Source organism: Erpetoichthys calabaricus, chromosome 1 (genome assembly GCF_900747795.2).
Source record: "Erpetoichthys calabaricus chromosome 1, fErpCal1.3, whole genome shotgun sequence".
NCBI lineage: Eukaryota > Metazoa > Chordata > Cladistia > Polypteriformes > Polypteridae > Erpetoichthys > Erpetoichthys calabaricus.
This window is the reverse complement of record NC_041394.2, coordinates 171751392-171764003: the sequence shown is the minus strand read 5'-3', so window position 1 is coordinate 171764003 and position 12612 is coordinate 171751392. Positions and strand designations below refer to the sequence as shown.

General features: G+C 39.0%; 1 protein-coding gene and 1 long non-coding RNA gene across 2 annotated transcripts in view; one reads left to right on the top strand and one right to left on the bottom strand.

Moving 5' to 3' along the window:
• LOC127529207 (uncharacterized) overlaps positions 1-12612 on the bottom strand; it is a 232028-nt gene that overhangs the window by 115988 nt on the left and 103428 nt on the right. The gene's annotated exons all lie outside the window — the stretch shown is intronic.
• Positions 1-12612, top strand: part of ewsr1a (EWS RNA-binding protein 1a) — a 210266-nt gene that overhangs the window by 106466 nt on the left and 91188 nt on the right. Inside the window, exon 5 of the mRNA XM_051932005.1 lies at positions 8901-9027. Coding sequence (XP_051787965.1) covers positions 8901-9027 — 127 coding nt within the window. The remainder of the gene's footprint in view (positions 1-8900; positions 9028-12612) is intronic.

The window sequence follows — 12612 nt, the reverse complement described above, 5'->3', positions numbered from 1 at the left end:
CATGTCACCTGCAGAAATTCTCTGATGACTCTGCCATTGTGGCCTGTATCAGGGATGGACAGGAGGATGAATACAGGAGTGTGATGGACAGCTTTGTGGAGTAGTGTGAGCTAAACCATTTACAGATAAACATCACAAAGACAAAGAAACTGGTTGTGGACTTTAGGAAGCAGGCTCCTTTTCCCACCCCGTCACCATCAGAGGAACGGATGTTGAGGTGGTTGAGGACTACAGGTACCTGGGGGTACACATTGACAGTAAACTGGACTGGTCCAAGAACACCAACACGATTTTCAGAGCCGGCTTTACCTACTGAGGAGGCTCAGGTCTTTCAATGTCTGTAGGAAAATGCTGACTATGTTCTATCACTCTGTGGTAGAGAGTGTGGTGTTTTTTGCAGCTGTGTGCTGGGGCAGTGGGGTGAAGACAGCTGATGCCAACAGGCTGAACAAGGTGATTAAAAAGGCTGGTTCTGTCCTGGGTGTCAGACTGGAGAACCTGGTGGAGGTGTCTGAAAGGAAAATGCTGAAAACGCTTCTCGGTATCATGGACAACCCCTCTCACCCCATGCACGCCTCCTTGATGGGTCATCAGAGCACACACAGCAAAAGACTCATTGCCTCCAAATGCAGAACCGAACGCCACAGGAAATCCTTTCTACCTGTGGCAATAAGACTGTATAACTCTTCCTCATTCTGTAGGTGATCTTTTTCAGAATTTTTGTCATTAGGTCTCATTCGTTTTTTTTATTTACTCATCTGTATGTTACTGAATGTTTGTTTCACCCCATCATCACATGCTGCTATCTCATTTATTCATGGCACGAACACTAACTCACTTTTCATAACCACTTGCACTAATAATCTGTTGTTTTATTATATCTGTTATAGTTTTAGTTATAGTTGTTTGTTGCTTTGCACAAATTAGTTATACAGTTATAATACAAACTATTAGTTATAGTTATTTGTTACTTTGTTTAGTTATTTTGTTATTCTGTTTGCACTATTACTACTGATCTTTTTACTCTTTACTACCTTATCTTTATTCCTCTTGTTGCACTGAGCATGTATATGACAAAAGAATTTCCCTCGGGATAAATAAAGTTCTTATCTAATCTAATCTAATCTAATCTAGTACACCAAACACAGCAGTTAACGGATTAGGAGAGGTTGTGACACCAAGGTTATCTGAAAGGCATTTAAAGATTTTGGCCCAGAATGATGTTAATTTGGTGTGTGCCCAAAACATATGGCCCAGTGAGGCTGGAGCTCGATTGCAACGTTCGCATGTTGGATCTTCTCCTGGAAACATTTTGGACAATTTTAAATGACACAAATGTGCTCGATAAAATATTTTAAGTTGAGTAATTGTATACTTTGGGCATATGGACCTTGAGTGAATTCTGTGCATAAATGCCTTCCACTCCTTTTCTGAAATGTTGACTAAGAGATCCTTTTCCCACTGTAATTTGGGATATTTGAAAGGAAGGGACTTGAAAATGTTTTTATATATCACAGAAGTGCTGTCTTGAGGCCTTAAGACTGATCAATATTTCTTCCAAAATAGATGCAGGTGAGAAAAATTGGGCAGATTTTGTTAGCAAAGTTTCTAATTTTGAAGGTAGTGGAATAATTGTGTTGATGAAAAGTTAAATATGGAACGGAATTGTTTGCAGGATGCAAAGACATTTTCTATGTATAAATCTCTAAGTGATTTAATCTCCTGTGTTTTCCAAACATTAAAAACTGTGTAAGTTTCAGAGGGTGGAATAAGGTGGTTATCGTGCAGAGATGCCATAGATAAAAGCTTCTCTATCTTGATGTACTTCCTACATTGGTTCCATATTCCACAGTTGGGTTGTTAGTATATTGACAATAACCTGTTTTTTCTGGCATACATAGCAAAGAGTATAAAGAAGTACTGCAGGATTTTATTTCTATTGCGGACCAAGCCTGTGCGTGTTCATCTCTTTGTAATTTGTCCAGGTTATTATAGCTTGTATATTTGCCGCCCAGTAATAAAATAAAGTTAGGTATAGCCATGCCACCTTCTGCCTTAGGTTTTTGTAGGGTTGCCCTTTGGATGTGTGGATATTTTGAATTCCAAATAAATGAGAGAGGTTAAGAGCATGTGCTGATACAGCGCATTGCCGCCCCCACCACATGACAAACCAACTCAGGATCCAAGATTAGGACCTAAGTGCAGCCATACAACGGGTGACACCTCAGCACCACACTAGTTCAGATGAAATAGAACGAGTGTGAGGTTTTTTTATATGGTGGCTGGAGTGCCAGTTCTGCCACCAACCCCCAGGTTTTTCCCTGCAGGTTGGAGGGCCTACATGCAGGGCTGGATGCAGATTAACGTCATACCCAGAACAGAAATAAATTGAAATGAAAGGTAGACCATCTGTCCAAGTCTTACTTATTTTTTTTCCATGCAGACAGCAAAATTTTGTTGATAAAGAGCTTTGTTTACTTGTGTGGAAGAAAGAATTGTTGACCCGTAAAATGGAAGGAGTCAGAGTCTCACACCAGAAGAAATGTTCATAAGCTTTCTTTTATTCTTGCATACCTAGACTGGAGTGTCAGTAGCATGCGCGCTGACAGGAAAGAGTTCAGCTCTTTTATATCAGCTGATTGTGTGCAAACTTTACAAGTTCGTATAAAGGCAGATTAATGCATGAGCCTTTTAGGGCTTAAAATAGACGGCGGGTACAGATGAGTTCATAGCTTAGCTTATTCGTAAAACAGGAAGAACAGTTTATAAAAATACATTTCTGGTAAAGGCAGCTTTCTGGTAAAGTCAGATTCTTTTGAACTGGTCACACAGGTCAGCATCAGTAATATATGTTAAAGGTCACATATACAGTTTCTGAAAACTGTTAAGTACACATTTTCTTATAATATAAAAAGGACAGTTATCTGTAAACTGAAAATTTCCATTCCACACTTGTGATGTTTACCCCTAGGTATTTCAACTGACCTGCAATCATAAAAGGGAAGGTGTTCAATCTAATATTGTGTGTTAGAGAGTTCACTAGAAAGACCACACTTTTATTGAAATTAATTTTGAGTCCAGAAATGTTTTGAGATTCTGCTAGTACTGTTAGGACTGCAGGCACAGTACTTTGTGGATCTGATATATAGTACCATATCATCTTCATATAGTGATTTTCTGTTCAAGTCCTTCTCTGATAATCCCCTTTATCTCGTAAGCATTTTGAAAGTGAACTGCCTGTGACTCAATGGCGATTGCAAATGGCAGTGGTGACAGGGGGCATCCTTGTCTAGTACCACGTTCTAGTTTGAAGTAGTCAAAAGTAATGTTGTTAATAAAAACTGAAGCTTCTGGATTGGTATACAGTAGTTTGATCCATGCACATATGTTCGGACCAACCCCAAATTTCTCCAATGTAGTGAAAAGGATGTCCCATTCAAACATTTCATATGCTAGTCAGTTAGTAAGATTATGACAGTGTGAGAAAAGTGAAAGAATTAAAACAGCAGGAAGATTTAAGGTGCAGTTGTTTTATTATTTTGGAAGTGTCCATTACACAGTTGGCAGTGGCCGGGTATATTTAATATCGGGTCATTTAGAAAAAAAGCCAATTGACAGCTTTGGACTTGGCCAGAAAATGAGTGATTGTCACAATATCAAGTCAGGGTTCAAATAATCTGTTGATTATTTATTTATTTATTTTTCTTCTCTCAAATCAAAATTATGAGTTATTTTCCAATTTGGTTTAATGAGAAGAACATAGCATTAAACAACAGTTAGGGATCTTAGGTTAAAGACTAAATGTAGCGGAATCAGATGTGCAATATTTTTACATCACCTGAGAAGCTTTTAAAAAAAAAAAAAAAATACTGCCCTGAGGATACTTGTGGCAGACCCGTAGCCCAAACCAAATCTCAAGGTGGGTCTTTGTATTTTTTTGGGCATACACTAATTCTTACTTTAAATATACTCAATCCTAATGCACGGTTAGCAAAGCACTGATGTCAAAATAAATGAACAATGAAGGTGCTGACATGCTAATCAATCAAGTGCTAGTTTAAAGAGATCATTTGTAATGAGAGGTTGGTGCCACATTGAGCAGCAGACAAGCTCACATCAACAGAGCAGACCTCTTGCTCAGACACCAGGCAACTTAAGTAACTGAAGAATAGCATTACACCAAGGCCTCCAAAATAATAATAACATCCAATAAATGCATTGCAGGCTTAAGTGAGTGCTACAGACTATATTAATACACTGGACATCAGAATAGTGCATCACCAAGCCAGACAGCACTATGTATAAAGAAAAAGAGACAATGTATTGGTTGTGTTATACATGCCCGCATGCAGCTGAGCACCAAAAGGGATCAAAGTAAAAATTTTCCTCATGGGGAGATTCCTTGGTACAACTTGGTTAGGATTGTCCATGCCCAGGTCATCTACAGTGATCAAACTTGGCACATGTTATTCAGTCTGATTCTTTTTGGCACCTTCACTCCTGCCATTTGAGAGCTGAATTATGTTACTTATTAACAGGATCTTCTGATTAAATATCAGATAGTCATGTAATTATGGAGCGGGGGCAACCAGCAAATGTAATGCGGCGTTATTGTCTGTGCCGATTTAACTAGTTTGAGTATGATATGTGATCATCACTCGCTAGAATGAAAAAAATTATTTTGTTGTTTGTCACTACGTTTGTACAGTATGTACATTTTATGCGAAACAGTATTTTTGTTTTCCTCAATAAAAAATAACGATGGATAGTACAATCAGTCTGATTGGATGGAATGCGCCCCTGAGGCCTGCCCACAGTGATTGGTCTGACTTGTGGATCAAAGAGCAATGCAATGGGACAGAAAAACAATTGTTTTGAAGGGGTCTACCTGTTACATTTTACAAATGCGGAAAAAACAAGCTAAGCATTCAAAATTACGAAAAGGCAAACTGTGGAAGTGAAATTCAAAAACATATTTGCAAATTACTGCAGCTTTGCATAGCATGTCTGGAGTAACTTAAAAGCAAAATTAGCAGCGGTAGAATTTTTCAATCGAGTGCCAGTTTTTAACCTTTGAATAAAACCTTTTTTTAAGTAAATTTTAGAACATTAGAACAATCTACAAGAGAACAGGCCATTCAGCCCAACAAAACTCGCCAGTCCTATCCACTTAAATTTTTCTAAAAAAGCATTAAGTCTAGTTTTGGAAGACCCTAAAGTTCTACCATACTATTTGGTACCTTATCTTGTATGTCTATGGTAAAGAAAAACTTTTTCTAATGTTTGTGTGAAAATTACCCTTAGCAAGTTTCCAACTGTTTTCCCGTGTTCTTGATGAATTCTTTTTAAAGTAACAGTCCACTGTACCAATTCCCTACATAATTTCAACACTTCAATCATGTCTCCTTGTAATCTTCTTTTGCTTCAGTTGCAAAAGGCTCAGCTCTTTCAGTCTTTCCTTATGATTCATCCCCTGTAGTCCTGGAATCAGCCTACTCGCTCTTCTCTGGACCTTTTCTAGGACTGCTGTGTAGCCTGGAGCACTGTCTTTTGTAGCCTGGAGACCAAAACTGTACACAGTACTCCATATGAGGCCTCACCAGTGTGTTATAAACCTTGCCTAAAATTCTGTTTGCCTTCTTACTCGCTTCTGAACAATATCTAGAAGTTGATAGTGTCAAGTCCACTTTGACTCCTAAATCCTTCTCATAAAGGTGTACTTTTGATTTTCAGACCTCCGATTATATATTCAAACCTAACATTTGTACTCTCCTACATGTAATACTTTACATTTACTGACATTACATTTCATCTACCTGTATGCTGTCCAAGTCCCTCTGTAATGATTGAACAGATTCCAGATTATCTGCCAATCCACCTATTTTGGTATTCTCTGCAGTCTTAACCAGCTGGTTACTTATACAGTAGACCCCCACGAAGACGCGGTTCAGGTTTCGTGGCCTCAGTCGTTCACAAATTTTTCCTTAGAACCTAACTAATTGTTAGCGGAAACTGCAAATATCCTCTGCAATTTTTTATGGCTTTTTTCGTGGCAATACTGCACTGTAGAGAGAACAGAAAGCAACCGTAGAGGAAAACGTGGCTTGGGATGGTGAAAGTAGCCAATCAGAGAGAGTACTCTACTAGAATTTGAAACTAACTCCCAGCAGTCCCTGCAGTGGCTCCGATTGGTCTTCTGCTGAGGGTGCAGGGGCTGTTGGGGTCAAAGGATATCGGCTCGGCTTTTAAAAAGGGTGCCGGTGACCAAAAGAAAAAAAAGTTTTTGTAATTTGTGTTTTAAAGTTCCTGTCTCTCTGCCTGCCTTCTGTTGGGATACCTGTACTTATTCGTTTTTTCCTGGATCGTTTCGTGGTTGGGGTCTGGATTGTCTGCCGTCTGCCTGTGTACATGAGGACTATAAGTGGCTTCATTGCTATCCTGCTAAGAAAGGAGCACTCCTGAACCCATCCACTCGTCTTCACCATTTCAGGAACTAGTGGTTAGGACTATCTTTACATTCCCATTCAACATGCGGATCTCTGGACTATCTATCTTCATCATTACATTTTATCCATTGCTATTTTTAATGGACTTTACTCTGTGTGTTTTGTTGGTGCTTTGTTGTATTTAATGTATAATCGCCGTAAGGGGAACAGGGGTGGTATCATTGTTTTCATTTGTTTTCATTACATTCTTTATTTGCTGTTTGATTACCGGTTTGCTTTATTTTTGTCTCTGTGAGTGTGTGCGAGTCGGGACAAGGCTGGGTGTGTCCCTGGAATCTCCACCATAAAAATAAATAAATCAAAATCTTCTCGACGGTGTGAATCTTAGCGGCACCAGACCGCTACAGCGTTATTCATTTCTCCTTGCTGCTGACTGACTGCTGCCCAGTGACGCATCTCCTACTGAGTGTTCTCGTGTTTTCCGTTTTGTTCTTCTTAATCCTTAAACCGCCGCAACCGGCTATAGTTGTTTCCCAGTGCCATTTGCTAGCACTTAGGAGCCAAGTATATTTGGCGACGTACATTCATTGAACGCCGCAACTGGCTATTGTTGGTGTCGGTGAGTGCTCTAGGAACATAATCCCCGCGAGTTACAAGGGTGTATTGTATTCTTATTACATATACTAAAAATGTCAGTGGCACTAGAAACCCTGTGGAACAGCACTATTAACATCTGCCAATTTTTATAAGGTTCTTTGCACCATGACCCTCTGCCTCCTGTGTCTGAACCAATTTTGTACCAATCTACAAACAACACCCTGAACTCCCAGTTCTTTTAGTTTGATGCCCAACTGCACGTGTAGCACCTTATCCAATGTTTCTGAAAGTCAAGATAAATATCATATGTTCCACTTTGATCATATCCTTTTGTTGTTTCCTTTTGGAATTCCAGCATGTTGGCCTGAATCTCTTATTTATATTGGTGCTATATATATATTTATTTCTCTTCTGGTTCGTCCTGCTTCCACTTCAAAACCTGTCCCGCCCACACACAGCCGACATGGCATTTCTCGATTTCTATTCGTCCTCTTATAGTCATGCACTATACTGGCCTGCTGAGCATAATACATCCAACAAGTACTCGAAGTGCTGCCGCAACGGTAAAGTACCATTACCACCTTTGCGGGAGCCACCTGTGTCTTTACAACAGCTTCTTACATAGCAAACATCAGAAGCTAAAAATTATTGTCAACGTATTTGAAAATACAGCTCTTCTCTAGCATTTGCTTCCATGGGTGCACAGGTAACTCAACCTCCTGGCCACGGACCATACTATTTTAAAATAAACGGGCAAATTTATCACCAAATCTCTCCACTATACGCTAACACTTGAACCTCTCCAGGATATGGACAGTTGTATGTTTTTGACACAGTGCAAGCTACTGAAGTACGCTTAGAAAATAAAGCAAACTCTGCATGCAGTGAAAATGTACTTCTCCAGCTAGATTCCATGCTCAGAACCATCAACCGCTTCGCTAAATCATGCAAACACATGCATGAAATCGCTCAGTCCAATCCAACAGCATCTGTATGAATGGTTTTCAAGGAAAACCCTAGGCAGGATTTATGACGATACAATGCCCCTACATGTCACACCGATGTTGCAGCGATTTTCGTCGGAGAAGATGGCAAAACGCCTGCCGAAAGGGACATTTGCATCTATTCCATTGGCAACTCCCGTAAACAGATTTCCACAATCAATATGAATTGCGATCCTATGGTTTACCCACTTTTATTCCCTTACGGAGACATTGGTTGGCACGAAGATTTACAACATGTTCTCGATAAAAGAACCGCCAAGCGAATAAGGCTTACTTAATGCCAATTTTATGCGTACAGATTAGCAATGAGGAATACATTTAGTATTTTGCACTCCAGTGGCAAACTATTCCAACAGTACGTCGTAGATGCGTATGTTAAAACAGAGGGTGCGTGTCTCAACTATTATACACACTGCAAGCAAATGCTAATAATAACAACGTACGTGTAGGCAAAATGATCATATTACCATCCACATTTCCAGGAAGTCCAAGATACATGCAACAAAACTATCAGGATTCCATCGCCATAGTACGTAAATTCGGAAAGCCTGATTTATTTGTTACTTTCACATGTAATCCTGCTTGACCGGAAATTCTACATGCACACTTCGTCTTTCAAGAAGTATTCATTTCTTCTTCATTTCTGAATTCCTTTCTCACCGTTTTCCGTTCCTATTCTTACACCGCCGTATGCAACGGCAGGCGTCGGCTAGTATAGAATAAAATTGTCTGAACTTTTTTTTTTTTTTTTTTATCTTTTTCCCTGAGCAGCAGTATTGTTTGCCTTTTTTTTCCTCTCTTTCTCTAATAACACAACATTTTGCCTTAATAAGAAAATATTTTCCCTCCACAGAGCTATGGCCAGCAAGGATATGGAATCTATGGTCAATCACCAGATAGCACATATACTCCGCCCCCATCGAGTGTAGCTACATATGGGCAAGGTGCATATGGTCATTCCTATTCACAGCCACCTCCAGGTAAAAGTATCCATTTATACTTAAAATCAGATTGGATTTTATTTTTGTAATTAGATTCTTTTTAAGAATGTTTTAGTACTAAAGAACCGTGTTTATATTTTGAAACTTGTCTTGCAGGAGTCTGAAGAAGAAAAAAACACAAACATAACACATGAATGTCTTTCATTGTCCATCACCATGAGAAAAGACTACACAATATAAATGCATTTTTAGCTGTTATGTTTTGAATTATTTATAAGTAGCTTTATTTCTCTAGCAGGTTGTGACAGATCATGTTTTTTTTTATTTTTTTTATTGTATACGTCTTTACTATCTACTGCTATAGAAATCATTTTTAATGACAATAGCCATCTATTGATTTGGTGCTGTACAATGCAAAATATAAGGTAAATATATATTTTGTTGACATTTGAAGTAAAAAATAGCATGCGACTTTAACCTCAAACAAAAACGTGGCATTTTTATGAAAATATTATTGTACACAAGTGTAAATGTGGCATTTAAAAACTTTAATAGGCCTGGGTCAAAATACCCCCAAAAATTAATCAGTTTTTTTTTTTTTTTTTTTTTTAAACGATTCAATATCAGTTCTTAAAGTGTGAAGATTGATTTTACGAATCTCTGTCCTGTTCTATTACTGTTTGTAGATTTTGTTTTCTTTTATTTGTTTTTGGCGTCAAATCTAGTAGATGTTGCTAATGTGCCTGCGTTTTACTACCTTGCATAAAATGTCTGACATCATTGCCTTTGGCACTTTAAATCAAATGTGTGTACTTACTACAGCTTCACACATTCTGTAAAGAGTAACTGGATAAATGCAAAGCCGTATGTAACTGTGCAACTTGAAATGTAAGAACTGTTGTAACATGACAAATTTGAGAAATCATTTGTTCTGCCATCACCCAGAAACATAATCTCGGTCTGCATCCAAATGAGAAGAGCCTAAACAATCTACACCGGAGACTGCATTTAGCTCCAAGCTTCCATTCAATTCGCCTCATGCCCAAAAAATGGCAGAATCTATAGCAGCTTTTATCTGTATAAACATGAGACCCCATACTATTGTTGCAAACAATGGCTTTTGACACTTGATACAGGTTTTTGAACTATGGCATGCTATACCAACCAGAAAGCAAATGTGTGAAGTTGTTGTACCCAGGCTTTATGAATATCTTAAGCAAGCATTTCCATGTCTCTCAGGTCTGCAGAGCGAGTAGCTGGACATGCATGGCAGCAGATTTCTACATGACAATCACATGTCACTACAATAAAAACTGCTGGGCACCTGTGGCGGATGTGTTGCAGACAAGCACACTGCATGCCAGTCACTCTGTGAGCAACCTTGCTCCTATGTGCAGAGCTGCTGAGATGGTTCGCTGTAATTTCAAACACCTTTTCAGCATTTCCTTTTCATTGTTTCATCATGTGGCTGCATTCATCACAAGTTTGTGCGTTGGCAAGTCCAATAAATGTTGCTTCTCTTTAAGCACATGGCTAGCTATAAAGTAATCCCTCACTTATCGCGGGAGATAGGTTCCAAGGCCGACCGCGATAACTGAATTTCCGCGAAGTAGGGACACTATTTATTTAATTATTTAACGTGTATTTGGACGTTTTTAAACCCTCCCTGTATTGTTTACAACCCACCATTTACTCTGTTAAAAACAGGGACAACTGCTAAGCAATATGAAATCGGTAGATAAGTTTACACTTTACTGTATAGCGAAGTACACGTAGCAGCTTGTAGGCGGTCATGACGTCGTCGACCTTGTTGCAAAGATTCGTAAAGCAGATTCCACCCAGACTACTGCCTTATCACGTCCACTTGCAACTTGTTTTGCACCCTGGTTAAAGGACACTGCGGCCGTAGATCTTATATGCTTTTCCTCCTTTTTAAATAAAGAGAATCGATGTCCTGCAGCGGTGTAGCTGTTCCCTTCCTTCAACATATCCAAAACTTTTACCTTTTCTGCAATCATTTGCATCTTCTGTTGGTGCTTGGACACGGCCCCTGAAGCATTAGCACGTTAATGATGAATGAGTGAGATGAGACTTCCTGGTAAATGCAACACTCCGTCGCTGAGCCAATCAGCAGCACACAGGAACTTAACTGCGTGCTCTGATTGGCTAGCTTCTCAGCCATCCGCCAATAGCATCTCTTGTATGAAATCAACTGGGCAAACCAACTGAGGAAGCAAGTAAACAGACCCATTGTCCGCAGAAACCCGCGAAGCAGCGAAAAATCTGCGTTATGTATTTAGATATGCTTACATATAAAATCCGCGAAGTCGTGAATCCGCGAAAAGTGAACCGCGAAGTAGCGAAGGGATTACTGTACTGCTACAGTGGAAAAAGATGCAATGTGCCTCACGTGGTCGAGCTAGAGGTTAGTTTTTGAAATTTTAGAGAGCAGCCTCTGAAACCAAAGTGACCGTATACGCAAAGTAGCCAAGGTGAAGTAGCTTAATAAGATGTACTGCATAGGTCTTATTAGTGCTGCTGTCAGTTACAATAGCTAGTTCTTTGTCTTTTAAGTTCCATTCATCCAACAGGCATCAGCTCTGGGTCCTCATTTTTAAAACACTTACTTTTTGTCTGAGGAGGAACTGTGAGGACACATTTTCGAGACTGGTTAACATGACTGTTATACATGATCAACTGAAGATATGTATAACTTGTAGAATTCCAGAAAGACATGAATCTTCCTGCCGTATCTTTAATTTCGACTAATGCAAGATTAGTTTAAATGTTCAATAGGGGAATACAATTGGCTAAAAGTTTAGTTCAAGGGTGTCTACATGGAGATTCATATCACACGAAAAGGTTACTGAATAACATCATTTAAGAAGCAATATGAAGATATATATGTTTTATAAATTAGATGCACTTGCTTTGCATTTAAACAAGGAGCCAGATTTATTTCTTACAATGATGTGCAATCCACAATGGCCAGAAATCTGCAGCTTCTTGAGAACAATGCCACCGGCTACATCGGCTCTGGATATTCCCACTTTTGTAAGTAGATTGTTTTTATCAGAAAGTCTTATTTTTATTGAATGAACTCAAAACGGAGATATGCCATTCATATTAAACTGTTTACAGTTTCCCGTGCGAATAGCTTTTGTAGTAACAAATCACAAGGATAAACATTTGATAAAGTCGGTTTATTTATAAGAGACAAAGAAATGATATTCACTCACGGCCAGTTATACGTAGAATTATCATGCTGTAAGACCAAACAAGGAATCAAAATTCAATGCGATATTGAAGAAAAGTTCATTCCAAATATTGTTTTTACTGAAGTTTTAAAATAAACAGTGAACATAATGCATATGTAACAATTCCCATGAAAACAAAAACACTTTAAATTGTATTTCCACAGGACCCAACCCGGGGGTTGGCGAGTGAAGCGAGCAGGGAGCAGAGCCCCCTAGTATTTATATAAAGTAAAGGTTTTGGAATGGCTCTTGCAGTTCCCGGACTTTAACACTAGAATCCCTAAAGCTTATAATTTTTTTCGTTGTCCCTGACCTCCTTAAATGTTTCTGACATACGGCAAGAAGCTTGTAGCTCCTTACCACTGCG